This window comes from Mobula birostris, chromosome 22 (genome assembly GCF_030028105.1).
Source record: "Mobula birostris isolate sMobBir1 chromosome 22, sMobBir1.hap1, whole genome shotgun sequence".
Taxonomy (NCBI): Eukaryota; Metazoa; Chordata; class Chondrichthyes; order Myliobatiformes; family Myliobatidae; genus Mobula; species Mobula birostris.
Genome location: NC_092391.1, coordinates 40,708,427 through 40,729,371, shown reverse-complemented (window position 1 = coordinate 40,729,371; position 20,945 = coordinate 40,708,427). Strand labels below are relative to the sequence as shown.

The 20,945-nt window shown below is 42.4% G+C and overlaps 1 protein-coding gene across 3 annotated transcripts in view; it reads left to right on the top strand.

Annotated features, from left to right (window-relative positions):
- Positions 1–20,945, top strand: part of pnpla7b (patatin-like phospholipase domain containing 7b) — a 329,157-nt gene that overhangs the window by 193,677 nt on the left and 114,535 nt on the right. For all 3 annotated transcript variants that reach the window (XM_072240527.1, XM_072240528.1, XM_072240529.1), the window contains exons 23-26: positions 941–1,004; positions 10,977–11,145; positions 11,804–11,986; positions 14,700–14,818. In XM_072240527.1, the coding sequence (XP_072096628.1) occupies positions 941–1,004; positions 10,977–11,145; positions 11,804–11,986; positions 14,700–14,818 (535 nt within the window). The remainder of the gene's footprint in view (positions 1–940; positions 1,005–10,976; positions 11,146–11,803; positions 11,987–14,699; positions 14,819–20,945) is intronic.

Sequence of the window (20,945 nt, the reverse complement as noted above, 5' to 3'; positions counted from 1 at the left end):
GTTTTGCCATGGCCCTCACAGTCCCCTGACCTAAACATCATCGAGAATCTGTGGATAGACCTCAAAAGAGCAGTACATGCAAGACGGCCCAAGAATCTCACAGAACTAGAAGCCTTTTGCAAGGAACAATGGGTGAAAATCCCCCAAACAAGAATTGAAAGACTCTTAGCTGGCTACAAAAAGTGTTTATAAGCTGTGATACTTGCCAAAGGGGGTGTTACTAAGTACTGACCATGCAGGGTGCCCAAACTTTTGCTTCAAGCCCTTTTCCTTTTTTGTTATTTTGAAACTGTAAAAGATGGAAATAAAAAGGTTTTCTTGCTTATAATATTAAAGAAATGTGTCATCTTTAACTTTATGCCTTTTGGAAATCAGTTTGTCTTTTACCCACTTAGCTATTCACAGTACCAGAAATTTTGACCAGGGATGCCCAAACTTTTGCATGCCACTGTATAAGATAATTAAATAGTTTCCTAGTATGATAAGTTGGACTTTTGACCTCGCAATCTACCTCATTATGATCTTGCACCTTGTTTACCTACACTGCATTTTCTCTGTAGCAGTTGCACTTTATAAAGCATTGTTATTGTTTTACCTTGTTCTACTTCAACACACTGTGTCATGATTTGATCTGTATGAACAATATGCAAGCAAAACTTTACACTGTGTCTTGGTACAAGTGACAACAATAAACCAATTCCAATAGCTTCCAACATTTTTTTTGTGACAGATGTCAAGCTTGCTGCTTTTTGTCTCCCTTCGTTGAATAAAGCGATTACATCTGTGTTTTCCATTTAATTGGGACCTTTTCTTACTCCTGGGGAGTTTTGGAAAATGCACCAGTCATCTTCCCTGTGACCTAAAATCGTGGAGATCACTAAAAATGAACATGTCAGTGCATTATATACTTAACCAAACCTGATGTAAATTTTCTTTTTAGGTCCTGCCTTGTTACTGAATAGTGACGTCATTAAACAGCGCCTTGGATCAACTGCCTTTGACAGGTAAAGTCACTTCCTAACTGTGTGTCTGTCACACATCTGATGTGAGCTTATTCTATTGAGTAGCATTTTCTTGTGGTTTGTTTACTCTGATTTTCTGAGGGATCATTTTGGGAAGGGGAAAATAATCTATAAGCACAGTGTTTGGACTGTGACTCTCAATTGCATGAGATATTGGTTGCATACAGAGGTATCACTTGACTAAGTTCTTAAGGCAATTAGCTTATTGGAAACTGAATGGGGGAGAAAACGCCAACTTAGTGATGATTCCATTGTGGGATTATTTGATTTTAATGGAAGCTTTGTGTTTCTTTGTTGTGATGTGGTATGACGTGGTTTCATTAAGAATTTGTTAATTTAGGGGCAGTTGAGTGAGAAAGTAAACCAACAAAGGCAGATGATGAAGCTGTGAAACATCACTCATTATTTTAATGCGAGATGCTTCACCAGGACTGGAAAGAAAGATAGAAGATATCCAGTATAAAAAAGTGGAGTAGGAGCTTGCAGGTGACAAGTGGATCCAGGTGAGGTTAGGACTGATGGGCAGAAGAGGAAATAGCAGTAGAAGCTGGGAGATGATAAGTAGAAGTGACAAAGGAATGAAAAATAGGGAATCTGATGTGAGAGGACAGTGAAGAACAGTGGATCTTAGTTCTTCCTTACCTAAATCTCAATAACATAACTGAGCAGTATAACAAACAAATAGCTAAGGTAAGGAGAGGTTCATCGAATGAAAGATCACAAAAGGGAATTGTAGGAAAGTGTAGTGAGGTTTCCACTGTGTCATGAGAGCAATGATCATTAAATGGTTAAAGCCCACTGAGTTGTAATCTGCGCTGGTTTTAAAAGATCAGTCCTTCCTTCTCTGCTCTTTTCCCATAACCCTGCTTATTATTTTCTCTCAATTCCCCTTGTTATTTCCTTTTGAAAGGCCTTGTTGCTCCACTTCTGTTACCCTAACGGGCAGTTTCAGATCATAATCAGTTAAAGTAGTTCTTGCGTCACTCTGCATTTTTGTCTATCACTTTAAATCTGTGTCCACTGGTCCTTGTACTGCCTTCTGATGGGAACAGCGATTTTAGTAAATCCTTTTATCAAATCTGTCACGATCTTGTACATTGAAGCTATGAGACAGCCGTTCTACTAGTGCATAGTGATGTAGTTAGTAAAGCTGTTGCCCACAGTTCCAGTGATCCGGGTTCAGCTGCGACCTTGTATGCTGTCTGTGTGAGCTTGAATGGTCTCCCTGAGATTACATGGGTTTTCCTCAGCTGTTCTGCTTTCCTCACACATTGCAAAGGTGTGCAGGTTGGTAGTTCATTGCCCACTGTAAAATGCCCCTGCTGTGTGGGTCAGCGGCAGCGTCTGAAGGAAATGTGGAGAGATTAAAATAGGCTATAGTAGAAGTTCTGTTAAAAGAGGGTGCTTGATGACCAGTGCGGAATTGGTGGACTGAGGGATCTGTTTCTCTGCTGTACCTCTCCATAGCTCTCTTTCCATCAAATATCCTCTCAACCATTTCTGCAGCTGGAAAAATAACACCAACTTCCCCACTAAAGTAGCTAGAGTAGCTAAAATCCCTCATCTCCAGGTCTGTGATTTGGTATATGTCCTGAATTGATGCTTTCTTCCAGAGATTTTCCCAAGGAATTAGAAACCAAAAGATCATGACAGAGTCAAGCTCGAGCTGCCTAGTTCAACAAATGACAAGAAATGTTTAGCAGAGAAGTAATAATGTACTGAGAACATATTCTCACTCAGAACAGATAACTAAAGGTTAGAAAGAGAGGACTGAGGGAATGGTGAAGTTTGGCAGGGGATGAGGCTAGGTGGTGTGATGGGATAGGTAATGAAAAGCTGCACGAGCCTCTGCAGTACATTTATTCACTCCTCAATCCTCAATCTCCAACTTCCTCCAGTCCAAACCCACCACAAGAAGATGGGTGGGTTATGGAACCACAAGAGGATTGTTAACAAGCTAAAGCATCATAGAAGTTCTTCTGAAAGACACTACTCACTAATTTTGCGCTACCTGCAGTATTTGCTCAGTTTCCTGATTTTATTAGAATATTTTTCGATCTGTCATGTTTCAATTCTGAAACTGAATCTCAACTAAGTTATCGGTGTGACCATCCAACAGTGCTGATACACTATTTTCTGCTTTTATTTCAGATTCACAGTAGGTAGATAATTATTTTCAGAGATATGATCATAGTAATGCGAAGCCCATTCTGGGTGATGCTAACCTGCATACATCAACAGCATGAAGGTTAGCAATCAGAAGACAGAACTTAAAAAGTAAAATATCTAGATCTAGAGGGAATAGAAGCACTTTGCATTAGTACAGGAAACTTATCATCTGAAAGGTAGTGCAAAGAGATTCAATGACCTGGATTTTTCTTTAATGTGTGTGGAAGCTTGGGGCTTTTGTGCAAGCATACAAGATTTGTGGGACTCCAAATGATCTGGAGGACTTTTCACCAATGACCTCCTGAGAGTGTTCTGACACTGAAGTCCTCATGGAGTCCAAAGTAGAGCATTAATTTCTTGAAATATTCCAGCAACTGTACTTTTGAAATTAGACCAGGTGAAGTGTCAGCAATCCATGTCACTTCCACAACAGGAATGGCTGAATGTTTAAATATTTATAATTGTCATGGAGATGCAGCACAGACACAGGTCTTTCAGCCCATTGAGTCCATATTGGCAATTAAAGATCCATTTTAACAATAAACCCAGGGGTTCTCATTCTGGAGTCCATGGGCTCCTTGCTTAATGATATTGGTCCATGGCATGCAAAAGGTTGGGGACCACTGCCTTAACCCATTATTCTCCCCACATACCCATCAACTTGCCCGTAATTTTAATTAATTTATTTGGAGATACAGTGCAGCGTAGGCCTTTTCAGCCGATGGAGCCACACCACCCCAGTAATCCCCAACAACCTTGATTTAACCCTAACCTAATCACAGGACAATGTACAATGACCACTTAACCTACAGAGAATCTTTGGTCTGTGGAAGCAAGCTAGGACACCTGGGGAAAAGCCACACATTCCACGGGGAGGATGTACAGAGACTTCTTATAGAAAATGTCAGAATTGAACTCTGAACTCCGATACCCAGAGCCGTAATAGCGTTGTGCTAACCTCTATGCTGCCGTGACCAATTAGGTAACAACCAGCACATTTCTGGGATGTGGGAAGAAACCGGAGCAATGGTGGAAATCCACACGGTCCAGGGAGAACGCCGCACAGTCAATACTGGAGATCAGGATTCACCTAGAGTCATGGAGATGTGAGACAGCAACTCTACCAGATGTCTACTGTGCAGTTGAAGTATTTTCTATTTCTTTGCATAGTTTTATTCAATCATTTTTAAAATGATACATTTGATTTCAAGGTGTTTGAATGTGAATGGCAGATAAATGTTTGACAGCTGGCTAAGCTTGAAGTTGGTGACTTAGCCAGCTGTTACGGTATTCTGTGTAGCATTTGGTCAAACTTTACCGTGTTTTGCCAGTAGTCCCTGTACACTGCAGGCTCTCCTTGACAAGGCTGGAGCTTGTTTTATGAGGAATTTGTTCCTGAACAATCTGCCCAAAGGAATATTGGACCTGTTGTGACATGGGGTGGGCTGAGCTATGGGTGAAGGCTGTTGACACAAGATTCTGGGAAAGCTGCAACTTTAAAAGGAAATGGAATGTGAACTTCAAAAGGTGAAGCTTGCAGAGCAATAAGAGAAATAGCAGGGCAGCAGGATTAGTTTTAAAGAGTTTATGAAAGCTTCCTTCTCTAACATATGCTGAATTAATGCCTTTCAATAACAATTCCTCTTGCAGAATATCTTCATTCAGTACCCTGAGATTCTAGTGGTCTGTCACTTTAATTCTCCCTTCCACTCTCCGTATGACCTATGGATTGATGGTCTCCAGCACTATTCCAACAAAACCCAACATAAGGTTGGGGATCAGCCCCTTATCTTCCATCTGGGCACATGACAACCTTCCAGCCTCTATAGTAAATACAACAATTTCAGATAACTCATTTTCCCTGTATCGGAAATGCTCAGTTCCTCTGTGCATTATTCATCTGTAAAATTAACTGAATATTCCTCACTCCACAGACACTGTGTCTATCATTTCCTTTTTGGTTTCAAATTGGGTGGGATTAATCTATTAAAACCTGCACAGATTACAACCCAGTGGGTTTTTAATAATTTTATGATCATTGTTCTGATTATGATACTGTGGAAGCCTTACTGCACTCTCCTACGATTCTCATTTGGGACTTTTCATTGGATGAGCCTTTCCTTATCTTAGCTATTTATTTGATATACTGCTCATCTATGTTATTGAGATCGCTGTTAGGTAAGGAAAAACCAAGATTCAGAATCAGGTTATTATCACTGGTATGTGACGTGAAATTTGTTAACTTAAAAGCAGCAGTTCAGTGGAATATATAATATAGAAGAGAAAAAAAACACAAAATAAAATAATAATAATAAATAAATTACAGTGTACAAATGTTGAATAGATTAAAAATTGTGCAAAAAAACAGAAATAATATATATTAAAAAAGTGAGGTAGTGTCCAAGGGTTCAATGTCCATTTAGGAATTGGATGGCAGAGGGGAAGAAGCTGTTCCTGAATGGCTGAGTGTGTGCCTTCAGGCTTCTGTATCTCTTACCTGATGGTAACAGTGAGAAAAGGGCATGCCCTGGGTGCTGGGGTCCTTAATAATGGACGCTGCCTTTCTGAGATACTCCTGTATGTCCTCTCGTCACCACCTGAGATTCTACCAACAATGGTTGTATTGTCAGCAAATTTGTAGATGGTATTTAAGCTATGCCTAGCCACACAGTCATGGGTGTATAGAGGGTAGAGCAGTGGGCTAAGCACGCATCCCTGACGTGCACTAGTGTTGATTATTAGTGAGGAGGAGATGTTATCACTAATCTGCACAGATTGTGGTCTTCTGGTTAGGAAGTTGAGGATCCAATTGTAGAGGGAGATGCAGAGGCCCAGGTTCTGCAACTTCTGAATCAGGATTGTGGGAATGATGGTATTAAATGCTGAGCTATAGTCGATGAACAGCATCCAGACAGAGGTGCTTATGTTGTCAAGGTGGTCTAAAGCTGTGTGAAGAGCCATTGAGATTGAACCTGCTGTTGACCTATTGTGGCGATAGGCAAATTACAATGGGTCCAGGTCCTTGCTGAGGCAGGAATTCATTCTAGTCATGCCCAACCTCTCATTGTCCTCTCCTATCAGATTCCCTTTTCTTCATCCCTTTGCCACTTCCACCTATCATCTCCAAGCTTCTAATGCTATTCCCACTCTCCTCCCTCCTTCTGCCTATCACCACTAACCTCACCTGGATCCACCTATCACCTGCCAGCTCTTACTCCATCTTTTTAAACTGGATACTTTTCATCTTTCTTTCCAGTCCTGATGAAGCATCTCAACCTGAAATGCTGACTGTCCACCTCCCTCCATCAATGTTGCCTGATGTGCTGAGTTCCTCCAGCACTTCGTGTGTTGCTCTAAGAGTCATCTGGTCTGTTGTGTTCAATCCTGGGAGGCGTAACACCATATGAATGGAGCAGATTGCTAAGTATAACAGTGAATCACGATGAAGTATTCTACAATAGCTGCAGAAAATAGGGAGTCTTAAGAACTGGACCGAAATTCCTGCACACTTGATTATAACAACAGAGGGCAAACTCAGCAGATCCAGCAACATCTGTGGAGGCAAAATTATATGTCAATGTTTCTGGTCGAGACTGTGCTTTAGGACTGAAAGGGTAAGAGGAAAGATTGCTGGTATTTAACAGTATAAGGGAGGGTGAGTTAGAAGCTGGTAGGTGATAGAACAGAAAGGTAAGGGAATGCTGAGCGAATGAAACCAGGTGGGAAGTAAGAGTTCAAAGTTTGAAGTAAGTTTATTATCAAAGTACATATGTCACTATATACCACCCTGAGATTCATTTTCTCACAGACATACTCAATAAATATAATAACCATAAAAGAATCAATGAAAGATTGCACCAACAGAGTAGAGAACCAGTGTGCAAAAGACAAATTGTGCAAAGACTAAAAGAAAAGTACAAAAGAAATTATAATAAATAAACAATAAATATTGAGAATAAGAGATGAAGAGGCCTTGAAAGAGAGTCCATAGTTATGGGAACAGTTCAATGATGGGGCAAGTGAAGTTGAGTGAATTTATCCATCCGGTTCAGGAGCCTGATAGTTGAGGGGTAATAACTGTCCCTGAACATGGTGGTGTGAGTCCTGAGGCTCCTGAGGGTGTTTAGAGATGGAAATAGGGAGGAGCTGAGGGCAATACAGAGGGACCTGAAAGCCAGGATCAGGGAGGCTAAAGACAGGTACAGGAGGAAGCTTGAGTGGAAACTCCAGCAGAACAACATGAGAGAAGTCTGGAGGGGGATGAGGACCATCACTGGGTTCCGGCAAACTAGCAACAGAGGAGCTGTAGGCAGTGTGGACAGGGCCAATGAACTTAACCTGTTCTTTAACAGATTTGACATTATGGCCCCTGCCCATCCCACACGAGCCATCTGTTGTCGGCCCCCAACCAACATATATTCCACTCTCCCCTCCTACCCCTCCTCACAGTCCCCCACCCTGCTCTCATGACTATACCCCTTCCCCACACGAAACCACCACGGTGGGCTTCACAGCTGAACAGGTGAGAAGACAGCTGAAACGTCTCACCCAAGCGAGGCTGCAGGACCGGATGGTGTCAGTACCAGGGTGCTCAAAGCCTGTGCCCCTGAGCTATGTGGAGTACTTTGCCATGTATTCAACCTGAGCCTGAGGCTCCGGAGGGTTCCTGTGCTGTGGAAGGCGTCCTGCCTCATCCCTGTGCCGAAGATGCCGCGCCCCAGCGGCCTCAATGACTACAGACCGGTGGCATTGACCTCCCACATCATGAAGACCCTGGAGAGACTTGTTCTGGAGTTGCTCCGACCTATGGTCAGGCCACACTTAGATCCCCTCCAGTTTTCCTACCAGCCCCGGCTAGGAGTTGAGGATTCCATCGTCTACCTGCTGATCCGTGTCTGCACCCACCTGGACAAGCCAGCGAGCACTGTGAGGGTCATGTTTTTTGACTTCTCCAGTGCGTTCAACACCATCCGCCCTGCTCTGCTGGGAGAGAAGCTGACAGCGATGCAGGTGGATGCTTCCCTGGTGTCATGGATTCTTGATTACCTGACTGGCAGACCACAGTACGTGTGCTTGCAACACTGTGTGTCTGACAGAGTGATCAGCAGCACTGAGGCTCCACAGGGGACTGTCTTGTCTCCCTTTCTCTTCACCATTTACACATCGGACTTCAACTACTGCACAGAGTCTTGTCATCTTCAGAAGTTTTTGGATGACTCTGCCATAGTTGGATGCATCAGCAAGGGAGAGGAGGCTGAGTACAGGGCTATGGTAGGAAACTTTGTCACATGGTGTGAGCAGAATTATCTGCAGCTTAATGTGAAAAAGACTAAGGAGCTGGTGGTAGACCTGAGGAGAGCTAAGGTACTGGTGAACCCTGTTTCCATCCAGGGGGTCAGTGTAGACATGGTGGAGGATTACAAATACCTGGGGATACGAATTGACAATAAACTGGACTGGTCAAAGAACACTGAGGCTGTCTACAAGAAGGGTCAGAGCCGTCTCTATTTCCTGAGGAGACTGAGGTCCTTTAACATCTGCTGGACGATGCTGAGGATGTTCTACGAGTCTGTGGTGGCCAGTGCTATCATGTTTACTGTTGTGTGCTGGGGCAGCAGGCTGAGGGTAGCAGACACCAAGAGAATCAACAAACTCATTCGTAAGGCCAGTGATGTTGTGGGGATGGAACTGGACTCTCTGACGGTGGTGTCTGAAAAGAGGATGCTGTCTAAGTTGCATGCCATCTTGGACAATGTCTCCCATCCACTACATAATGTACTGGTTGGGCACAGGAGTACATTCAGCCAGAGACTCATTTCACCGAGATGCAGCACAGAGCGCCATAGGAAGTCATTCCTGCCTGTGGCCATCAAACTTTACAACTCCTCCCTTGGAGGGTCAGACGCCCTGAGCCAATAGACTGGTCCTGGATTTTTTTCATAATTTACTGGCATAATTTACATATTACTATTTAACTACTTATGGTTCTATTACTATTTATTGTTTATGGTGCAACTGTAATGAAAACCAATTTCCCCCGGGGTCAATAAAGTATGACTATGACTGTACCACCTTCCTGATGGTGGCAATGAGAAGAGAGCATGATCTGGGTGGTGGGTCCTTGATGATGGATGCTGCTTTCCTGCAAGAATGCTCCATGTAGATATGCTCAATGGTGGGAAGATTTTACCCATGATGGACTAGGCCATGTTCATGACTTTTGGTAGGATTTTCTGTTCAAGGGCATTAGTGTTTCCATACCAGGTTGTGATGCAGCCAGTCGATACACTCTCCACCACACATCTATAGAAATTTCTCAAAGTTTTAGATGTCATGTTGAATCTTCGCAAACTCCTAAGGAAGTAGAGGTGCTGTCTTGCTTTCTTTGCAATTGCACAAGTGCTGGGCCCAGGGCAGGTCCTCTGACAGGAATTTAAAATTGCTGACCCTCTCCACCTTGGAACCTCATGATAAGGACTGGCTCATGGACCTTCAGTTTCCTCCTCCTGAAGTCAATAACCAGCTCCTTGATCTTGCTTACTTTGAGTACTAGTTTGTTGTTTGGCACCACTCAGTCAGATTCTTAGTCTCCCTCCTGTATGCTGATTCATCACCACATTTGATTTGGTCTATGACGGTGGTGTCATCCGCAAATATAAATATGGCATTGGAGCTGAGCATAGCCTCACAGTCATAAGTGTAAAGTGAGTAGAGCAGGGGGCTAGGCACACAGCCTTGTGGTGCACCTGTGCTGATGGAGACCGTGGAGATATTGTTGCTAATCTGAACTGACTGGGGTCTGCAAGTGAGGAAATCGAGGATCCAATTGCACAAGGAGGCATTGAAGCCAAGATCTTGAAGCTTATTACTTAATTTTGAAGGGATGATACTATTGAATGCTGAGCTGTAGTTGATAAAGAGCATCTTGACGTATGCATCTTTGCTGTCCAGATGTTCCATATGTGAGAGAAGAGCCAATGAAAGTGCTTCTGCTGTGGCAGTAGGTAAATTGGAGCAGATCCAAGTCACTTCTCAGGCAGGAGTTGCTATGTTTCATCACTATCCTCAAACACTTCATCCCAGTGGATTTTGAATGCTACTAGACCAAAGTCATTGAGGCAGGTTACCATGTTCTTCTTGGGCACTGGTATAATTAACACCTGCTTAAAGCAGGTGGGTACCTCAGACTGCTGAAGCAAGAGGTTAAAAATCTCAGTGAACACTCCAGGCTGTTGATCAGTGCAGGTCTTTAGTATTCATCCAAGTACCTCTCTTGAAGGATGCTTGTATGTCGGCCTCAGAGGCCGAAATTTCAGGATCATCGAGGTATCACCTGGCTTTTCCCATCCCCACCCTCGCCTCTGTACTGTGTATATTGACAAACATTTCTGTCCACCTCAGTTCTGATGAAGAATCTCAACACAAAATGTCAACTTGTACCTTCCACCTCCACAAATTCTGCTGGGCCCATTGAGTTCTTCCGGAGTTCTGCTTGTTATCTAAGATCCCAGCATTTCCATTCTCATGTGTCGGTCACTTAATCGTGTTTGGTTTTTCTTTTAGTCACAACATAAATATTGCATTGTCTCTCTCCTTCCACTGCTTGGAATATCTAGCTTTCCATTCTATTTCCCTCGCTCTCTTGTTCCCATTTCTATTGTCGTTTTTGTTCTGCAAATGGTTTCTCACGAGCTGTTTGTTTTCTCTTCTAAAAGACTGACTGAGGTGCTGTGGGCTTCAGCTGCTTTGTTTCTGAGATTTATTATACCTTTCTTGTCTTTGTAGTATCCATGAGTACCGGCTGTCAAGCTGGCTAGCACAACAGGAAGATATCCATCGAATAGTGCTGTACCAGTCAGACAGCAGCATGACTCCCTGGACCCAGCGCTGTATCAGACAGGCTGACTGCATTCTTATTGTTGGACTGGGAGAGCAGGAGCCAACTGTTGGAGAGGTGGGTCCAATATTGAAGTTCTTTTAAAATACATTCAATCATGCACCTGCCCACTTTCTGTTGTTTAGTTCTGAATATCAATAGATTTTTGTTTGTCCTAGGGTAGAAAGACATTTGATGCGATGAGGGTGAATGATAGTTTTAAATTGGTCCTTAATAAAACATTCTGTCACATTACCGCTCTAACTGGAGAAGTTTTGTTTCCTTTACTGCCTGCTGACTTCTGTCTTTTCCACACAGTTTCTCAACTGAATGGTGATAACTAATATACAGAGGAATTACTGCACCTGTCAGGCAGTACTGTGACTTGCTATGAAACAGTTCAAAAGTAATGAGAAGCAGCCATTCTGCCCCTTGTTTCTGCTCCCCTTCTACTACCTCAATGCACTAATGTGATGAAATAATTTTTATGGATGGCATGCTGTATCTCAGTACAGATGATAATAATAAACCAATTTTCCAATCAATACAGTGATGGCGATCTATTCAGGGTTGCGTGCCACAGTGGCCTGTGGCTGCAAGTGAGGGACTAGTTCCACCTTTTCTAGGCTTCAGACTCACATGGGAGCAAGTCAGTGATGCTTCAGAGAATTAATCTTTTAAGAAAAAGATTCTTTTAAAGACACAGTCCTTCTTTTATGTGGTCTTCTGTTTACAGCTGGAGCGCATGTTGGAGAATACGGCCGTGCGAGCCCTCAAGCAACTTATCCTTCTCCACAAGGAGGATGGGCCAACACCATCACGGACTGTCGAGTGGCTCAACATGAGGAGTTGGTGTTCAGGTCACCTTCACCTCTGCTGTCCGCGCCGAATCTTCTCTCGCAAGAGGCTGCCCAAACTGGTAAGGAAGCGTTGGTTTAGTAAAATCTGAAATATTATAGATGTTTTCATGGAATTCATTTCAGGGAGTTCCATGTTTGGAGCTCTGTCTTATCCAATGTTTGCATTGTACATTAGACTGTCCTTTGTACATGATAATACACAGCTTCCCTCTCAACTGCATTCGATATAAGCAATCCTGTTGGTCCAATCCAGTTTTCCACCTAGCCCCTGCAATAGTTGGTTCTCCTGAACCCATACATCTCGCCACTTGCATTTTAGGGACAGATCCAACTGATTTGCCATTCTTATTAAAGAGGATTGTTAATATTTAAAGTAGGCTCTTTTTGTTGAAAAAGGGATAAGCTAATTTTAAAATTTATTGATTCCTTTGCGTTTTTCATGAAGCGCAATAAAATAAATGAATCCATGGGTAAAGATCAACCTCTGTGCTCAGTTCCTGCCCATTGCAAATTATGGGGAGCAACCCGGAAGCAGCGGCATGTGGGGTGGAAAGGGTTTCAAATCCAGATCAGTCAGAGATCCATTCTGTAGATAGCACAATGCCCAAAACCGGGTTTAAAGCTGCAGCATTGGAATTACCAATGCCAGTGTATTCAATATATTTTTTCCAGTCTGTACTTCATTTCAATGTGATGAATAGGGAAATAAAGGCTTTTCATTGAAGGTCTTAACATGCTTTGACTGTCAAATAAAGTTTAAGCTGAGAGTGCAAAACTTGCATTCTTTGCTTTAGCAAACTGCATACTCAATAAATGGTTTTGTACACTGTTCCTTTGCAGTTATTACAGGTGCACACATGTATAGCCTGCAGTTACATTTCTTGTACGATGCAATAAATAAGAGGGTTGATACCACACATGAGGGTGGTAATTTCATAAGAATTCACATCCACTCAACAGGGTGAATTTTGCATTTTGAGAGATAATCATGAAATTACTGTGTGAAACTGTAAAGAACTCAGAAATAATGACTATCTTGAATCATATTGCAATGGGAATGAGATGGCATATGTTAATTGTATAGAATTTAATACAATATCTTGATAACATAAATTCAAAAGTTTTTATTAGTGTTTTGAAGAACAATTTGATAGCTTCTAATCTCTCCTTAGATTAAGGCAATTGGCTAAAAGCTTGGTTAGTGATGCATGTTTTTAAAGGAGTGTTTTAAGCTGAAAAAGAGATGGAATTCAAGCACCTAGAAGCCATGGTACTTGGAAATCTTGGCCTGAGTGGTAGAGATTAAGATGATATTTACTGTATTAATTCAAGTGTGTGCTAAAATAAGTGTAAGCTGTAGTAAGAGGGTTGACAACAATATTTTAGCAATGTTTATATTAAACATTTCTGGTCAGTGGGTGCTGTGGAGCGAAGCATCTGTTATATTCTCTTATGTGTATTAACAATGATGCTCTCTGTAAAATTGTGTTGAAATTTTCCAAGAAAGCAGTATTGGCATGAAATTTCATTTGACATTATGTCTAATTCCCATGAAAATTAAATTAAATTCTTTCCAGCAACAGTGATCTAAGCAGAAATAATTGATTAAACTTGCTACCTGTAAATAGATTGAGTCCTAATTACTATATTAGATTTAATGTGCAGCAACAGAGAAAGCAGTGACCTGACCACCGAGGGCAGTCAGTAAACGAGTGAATCCCATCCTATAAACTTGAAAACTATTTGGCGGGGAAATTAGTTTGTACCAAGCAGATTAAATATTTGAGTGGTTTCAAATTGAAGTCAAGTTGAAATTCCTACATTGGAAGAGCATCAGCTGTGCCAAAATAAAAATGATTGATTTTAACTCTACTAATCCTTGGAGCACCAGATAGAGTTGGACAATTGATATTTAAGTTGACTGTCAAGGGCAGATGAAAGAAATGGTAAGGATGAGATTCAATAATTTTAGCTCTGTAGCGGTGGCTACTTTGATTGGACGTGGCTTTGCACGATGCAGTCTTACTGGTACGTCCATCTATCTTCGAGTCACATTGACTTGACCCATTTGTTGTGTGAAGAAAAAAAATATCACTCAAGCACTGCAGTTTTCCAAACCCAGCTCAGTATTTGTCGAAGGTGAATACCTTCAAGGTTGCAAGAGTTTCCTTTAACTGTTGCCAATGGAGTTCATTGCCTGTGTTTTAGAATTGCTTATTTCCATTGAATTGCTTATTATGGTTAATTTACGTAAGGCCTAATTCAGTAGGAGATTAACAGTTAATGGCTGAGCACTTGCACTTTTTGGCAATTCACATATTTTCAAACTCATTGAGCTTGTTGGAGATTTTTCAGGTGTTGTCCCTGTTATTGAGCAAGAGACCTTAATTTATGCTGTGACCAAGGGGCCGAAGCATTTAAGGGAGATGATCCTGAGTGATGATAATTTATTTTGGAGGAGGCAAAGCTATGTTCATTGAGCATGGTCACAATAGTGAATCTAGACTGAATATTAGAGTTCCCTGTGAAACCCAGTGTGGTGTGGGTTAATGAGATTATTATTCTCATTAAGTAGCCCATTTCAGAATATTGCAAGTATTCTCCTTCCTGTCTCCCAGACTAGAATTGCAATGAAAGTTAGGGTCTCAGCTCCTGTGAAAGCACATAGAGTAGTTATAATTTTGAAATTATCCATGTTATAGACATTGGGAACATTTACTCTGTTGTCTTTGTCATCTACTGCCTGTGATTTTTGATTCTATTATCTTTCAGCTCGAGATGTATGAAAGGGTCTGTCAGAAGGCACCTGACCGTCACTCAGACTTCTCCCGTTTGGCCAGGATCTTGACAGGGAATTCCATTGCATTGGTGTTAGGAGGTGGAGGGGCAAGGTGAGTCCTCACAGGTAATTGGGAGAAACTCTCTGGTTTAAAGCTTCAGATATACCTCCAGCCACAGTGAGGCTCGGGTCCCATCTTAACAACATCACTAACTTTCTAATCAGATTCTCTAGTCACAGATTTCCTTATTGGTTTATATTGTTTCTGTTCCAGAATTTCTGAATAAATACACAAAGCTACAGTCTTATATCTGTATGCACTCTTTGAGTATTGGTTTTAAACAATAAATGTGCTAAGTTAATCATATGTCTATCTTTGATTAGGAGCTTCCATATCCAATAAAGAAGCTTACCTTTCCTGTTTGAATTCTGTGGAAACAGAGGCCCTTCCCTGCACTGCACCTTAAAACAGTCCAAAACTAGAGCTCGTCTTGCTTGGGTCCCTGTATTAGTCCTGAAACCCCTGTGTATCCATCCCCATCTCCTGCTCTGAGTTTACTTGCTGGCTGTGTTTCTGTATTCTTCTTGCAGTTAGGAGTCTGTTGACCACTAATTCCCACTGCCGATTTACCTCACACTTATGCTACCCTGTCCTACCACATCTTGGAGCTCTGGGAAAAAAAAGTTGTACATAATGTCAGCTGAGGCCTCCATTGGTCAGTGTCCACTACGAATGTTGCAGCCTAGCTGTCTAGATACACAAGCCAGGGCACTACGATATGCAGAGCAAGTTGTTGCCCATGTAGCAAGTTGTCCTTCTCCATGCATCTGATGAACTCAAAGGAATGGCAGAGACCGATACAGTTTGGCACCAGTCGTAGGAGTTACCAGTTTGTGTTGAACCCAACACAGGACTGCCCTAGGGACTTCAGCCTCGTATTTTTCCCTCTGGGTTTATCCTGAAGCCTTCCTCATGAGTGGATATAGCTGCAAGGCAGTGGACGTTCAAGCTCAGAGTTTTCCTTCTAGATGAGCTGCCAACTACAGCTGAGGAGTCCCATCTTCCCGAAGCGACTGCTTTTAAGGCAGCAGTGACCTGCCTTTGCATGTTTTCCAGGAGAAATGGTTCCACCGGGCTTAGTAGCTAAGCCACACATAAAGGCTAGTAGCTGGACTTGGTTGTCAGAGGCTATTTGAGGCGCATGCCATTGGGAGCATTTACTAGATGGTGGGAGCTTATCTCCATTACCACCCCGTGGCTATAACAACCTTAAGGAACTGAAAATCAACCAATTACATAATTTTCATATGAGCACAAGCTACTGATTTGTATATTTTGGTTGAAATGTCACCTGCTAATATTCTAAACACAAGTCCTGATGAAAGGTCTCGACCCGAAATGTCGACTCTTTATTATTTTCCATAGGTGCTGCCTGATTGCTGAGTCCACTAGCATTTTGTATATGTTACTCCTAATACTCTAATTCAAAGTTATCACCTAAGCTGATCATACACTACGATGATAGAATGAATTCCTTCGGAAACCAAAAGAAAAGGAGCTGAAATATTAATAAAATACTGGAATAGGCTAGGCACAAGAGATTCTGCAAATGCTGAATATCTTGGATCCACACACACAAAACGCTGGATGAATTTAGCAGGTCCAACAGCGCCAGTAGAAGGAGAGAAACAGTCAGGCCAAGACCATACATCAGGACTGGTAAGGAAGGGTTAAGAAGGTGGCCAGGGGGTGGGGGAAGAGTACAAACTAGCAGGTGATAGGTGATGCCAGGTAAGGGGGAGGTGTGTGGGAGAGGGAGAATGATGCAAGAGGCATGGAAGAGGTAAAGGACGGAAGAAGGAATCTGATAGGAGATGGCAGTAGAATAAAAGGAAGAATGGAGGTCATGAAGATAGGGGAGGAGAAGAGGTAAGAGTTATAACAGCAATGAAGTAATGACAAATCAAAGTAAAATATCGTCAAGGTTACTATCAGATTACTGTAATGGGTATTGAGTGGCGCAGGAATTGAAGGATATTATGGTTGAAGAGAAGGGTGGTTTGTAGTTTCTGTAAGTCACTGCCTGTCATGAAGGAAAACAACTACCAAGAAGGGCTTACACAAGGAAATCTGCAGATGCTGGCATTTCAAGCAACACATCAAAGTTGCTGGTGAACACAGCAGGCCAGGCAGCATCTCTAGGAAGAGGTACAGTCGACATTTCGGGCTGAGACCCTTCATCAGGACTAACTGAAGGAAGAGCTAGTAAGAGATTTGAAAGTGGGAGGGGGAGGGGGAGATCTGAAATGATAGGAGAAGACAGGAGGGGGAGGGATGGAGCCAAGAGCTGGACAGGTGATTGGCAAAAGGGATATGAGAGGATCATGGGACAGGAGGCCCAGGGAGAAAGATAGGGGGAGTAGGGAAGCCCAGAGGATGGGCAAGGAGTATAGTGAGAGGGACAGAGGGAGAAAAAGGAGAGAGAGAAAAAGAATAAATAAATAAGTATATAAAATAAATAAATGAACAACGGATGGGGAGATTCCTCCATCTCCACTGCATCTGCTCTCAGGATGAGGCTTTTCATTCCAGGACGAAGGAGATATCCTCCTTTTTTAAAGAAAGGGGCTTCCCTTCCTCCACCATCAACTCTGCTCTCAAACGCATCTCTCCCATTTCATGCACATCTGCTCTCACCCCATCCTTCCGCCACCCCACTAGGGATAGGGTTCACCTTGTCCTCACCTACCACCCCACCAGCCTCCAGGTCCAACATATAATTCTTTGTAACTTCCGCCACCTCCAACAGGATCCCACCACTAAGCGCATCTTCCCCCCCACCCCCTGCTTTCCGCAGGGATTGCTCCCTACGCGACTCCCTTGTCCATTTGTTCCCCCCCCATCCCTCCCCACCGATCTCCCTCCCGGCACTTATCCTTGTAAGCGGAACAAGTGCTACACATGCCCTTACACTTCCTCCCTTACCACCATTCAGGGCCCCAGACAGTCCTTCCAGGTGAGCTGACACTTCACCTGTGAGTCGGCTGGGGTGATATACTGCGTCCAGTGCTCCCGATGCGGCCTTCTATATATTGGCGAGACCCGGCGCAGACTGTGAGACCTTTTCGCTGAACACCTACGCTCTGTCCGCCAGAGAAAACAGGATCTCCCAGTGGCCACACATTTTAATTCCACATCCCATTCCCATTCTGATATGTCTATCCACGGCCTCCTCTACTGTCAAGATGAAGCCACACTCAGGTTGGAGGAACAACACCTTATATTCCATCTGGGTAGTCTCCAACCTGATGGCATGAACATTGACTTCTCTAACTTCCGTTAATGTCCCACCTCCCTCTCGTACCCCATCCGTTATTTATTTATTTATTTATTTAATGTGTGTGTGTGTGTATATATATATATATATATATATTCTTTTTCTCTCTCTTTCTCCTTTTTCTCCCTCTGTCCCTCTCACTATACTCCTTGCCCATCCTCTGGGCTTCCCCACTCCCCCTTTCTTTCTCCCTAGGCCTCTCGTCCCAGAATTCTCTCATATCCCTTTTGCCAATAACCTGTCCAGCTCTTGGCTCCATCCCTCCCCCTCCTGTCTTCTCCTATCATTTCGGATCTCCCCCTCCCCCTCCCACTTTCAAATCTCTTACTAGCTCTTCTTTCTGTTAGTCCTGACGAAGGGTCTCGGCCCAAAACGTCGACTGTACCTCTTCCTAAAGATGCTGCCTGGCCTGCTGCGTTCACCAGCGACTTTTATGTGTGTTGCCAAGAAGGGCTTAATATTTTATTTGTTAAAAAATAGGCATTAAAAGTGTAAAGTTATAAATAGATTGAGCAGGAAAGGTAAACAGATACTTTACAAAATTGAGTGGGCAGAACACCAAGGTTGAATATATTGCTTTGACAATCAAATTATTGTAGAATTCCTCTCCAGAACTGTTAATTAAAGGAAAAATTGTCAACATATCAAATGAAATTCAAGAGACAGATGAAGGAAAAGGATTGAAGGGTGAGAGAAGGACAGAAGTAGAAGCAAGAGTTAGGTCATCAGCCCCTCACAAGGGGTGATTGATAAGTTCGTGACCTATGGTAGAAGGAGTCAATTTTAGAAAACCTAGCACATTTATTTTTTAACATAGTCCCCTCCAACATGTGCACACTTAGCCTAGCAGTCGTGGAGCATACGGATCCCTTCTTTGTAGAAGTGGTCCACAGCAGAGGTGATTGATAAGTTCGTGGCCTAAGATAGAAGGAGATGAGTTATTAACTTCAAACTTTCTGCATTATCACTCAAAGAGTTGAACTGCATGTGCATGTAATGGAGCGTCTTGCACCTCCAGGTGGTCCACAGCAGGAGTGATTGATAAGTTCGTGGCCTTAGGTAGAAGGAGGTGAGTTATACAGCTCTTGTTACATGTACGTGCAGTTCAACTCTGAGTGAAAATGCAGAAAGTTTGATGTTAATAACTCATTTCCTTCTACCTTAGGCCACAAACTTATCAATCATCCTTGCTGTGGACCACTTCTGGAGGTCCAAGACGCCGACTTTTACAAAGAAGGGATCTGTATGCTTCACGACCGCTGGACTAAGTGTGTAAATGTAGGAAAAATAAATTTGCTGGCTTTTCTAAAATTGACTCCTTCCACCTTATGCCACAAACTTATCAATCATCCCTCATATAAAATAAGATCAAGGCTGATCCTCAGCTCTCTTTTTCTGTCCTATCTCATAGATTTTTGGTTATTGGAGGATTTATCAATTGCATTTTGAATAAATTCAATGATAGTTTCCATATCACTTCTGTAATTATTTCCCCTTTGCCATCCAGCTTTTCCGTAAATCTTATCTATCCTATTCAGACCATCGTCACGGGAAGGGCCCCCAGACTGAAATATTCTGTTAAAGGTGTCGACAGAAATAATCTTCTACTCTTAAAATCTATCTTCCTGTTGCACCACTCCAGAGCACTCTGTTTAAGCTAGCTCTTTCAAATGTGAGATCACTTTTAAATATGACTTTATATCAAATGACTTTAATACTCTATAGACCGTGATTTTATATCCTTAACTGAGAGCTGGTTAAAGCCAAATGAATACAGCCAGGCACCTGAACTGTGGCCCCCGATGGTGACTGTTTCAGTGTACCGTGGCCAAGTGGCTGAGGTGTCGGGCTTGCCATCGTGTTCAAAAAGCATTTTAGGTGCAATCTACTGTCTGTCAACAAATTTTAAAGTTTTGAGGTACATATGTTTAAAATTTGTGATGTAGATTGTGTCCTCTGTGTTATCATTTATTGCCCTCCTAAATCCAATGACTACTTTCTCGTGGAATTCTCAGGATTCTTACCCTCTATTATATCGAACTATGACAGGATTGCCATCGCTGGTGATTTGATTATTCATTTTAATGCTCTGTCACATACAAATTGTATGGCAGCTGAACTCATGGTTTACTAGAGAGCCTGAATCTTACCCAGCATGTCACTGAACCCATCCTTCAACTCGAAAATACACTTGATTTAGCAATGACAAAAGGGTTAAATGTTATTAATGTCTCTGTCTGGTACTACTATCCCTGATAATTTTTGTGTACTTTTGATGCCCTCTTGCCTGTAATCAAGACCACACAGTTTTAAAAAAAGTTCCTTGGTGCTGTAATGCAACTTATTCTCTGAGCTAGCTAGTTTATCTGACCCATGTGACCTCAGCTGCTCAGCAGATGAAATGGTTGATTCTTTCAACAATAACTTGACAAATATATTAAACACAGTGGCCCCACATAGGGTTAAAAAGAAATCGCTTAGTAAAACGTCACCATAGTTAAACAATTCTGTCCTCGAACCCAAGAGACCATGCAGAGTAGCTGAGAGAAAATGGAGGAAAACTGGTCTAGAAGTCCTCTGTAATGTTTTCAAGGAAAAACTAACCGCCTTTAATGCTGCTCTATGCTTTGTAAGTCAAGCCCATTTTCCCAAGATTATTACAGAGAATAGCGATGATTCAAGAATATTGTTCTCAACGATAAACCGACTGTTCAATCCTGCCTTAACCTTTAATGTCCTCAGTCAAGCATCTGCCACAAAATGTGAGGAATTCACAATATTTTTTATCAACAAAATTACTTCCATCTGGGAGAGTATAGCTAACCTTGTAAAAAGATGACAGTCATGTCAAAATTTACAAGTAGTTCTGATTCAGAGCTCTATAAGATTGTGACAAAGAGT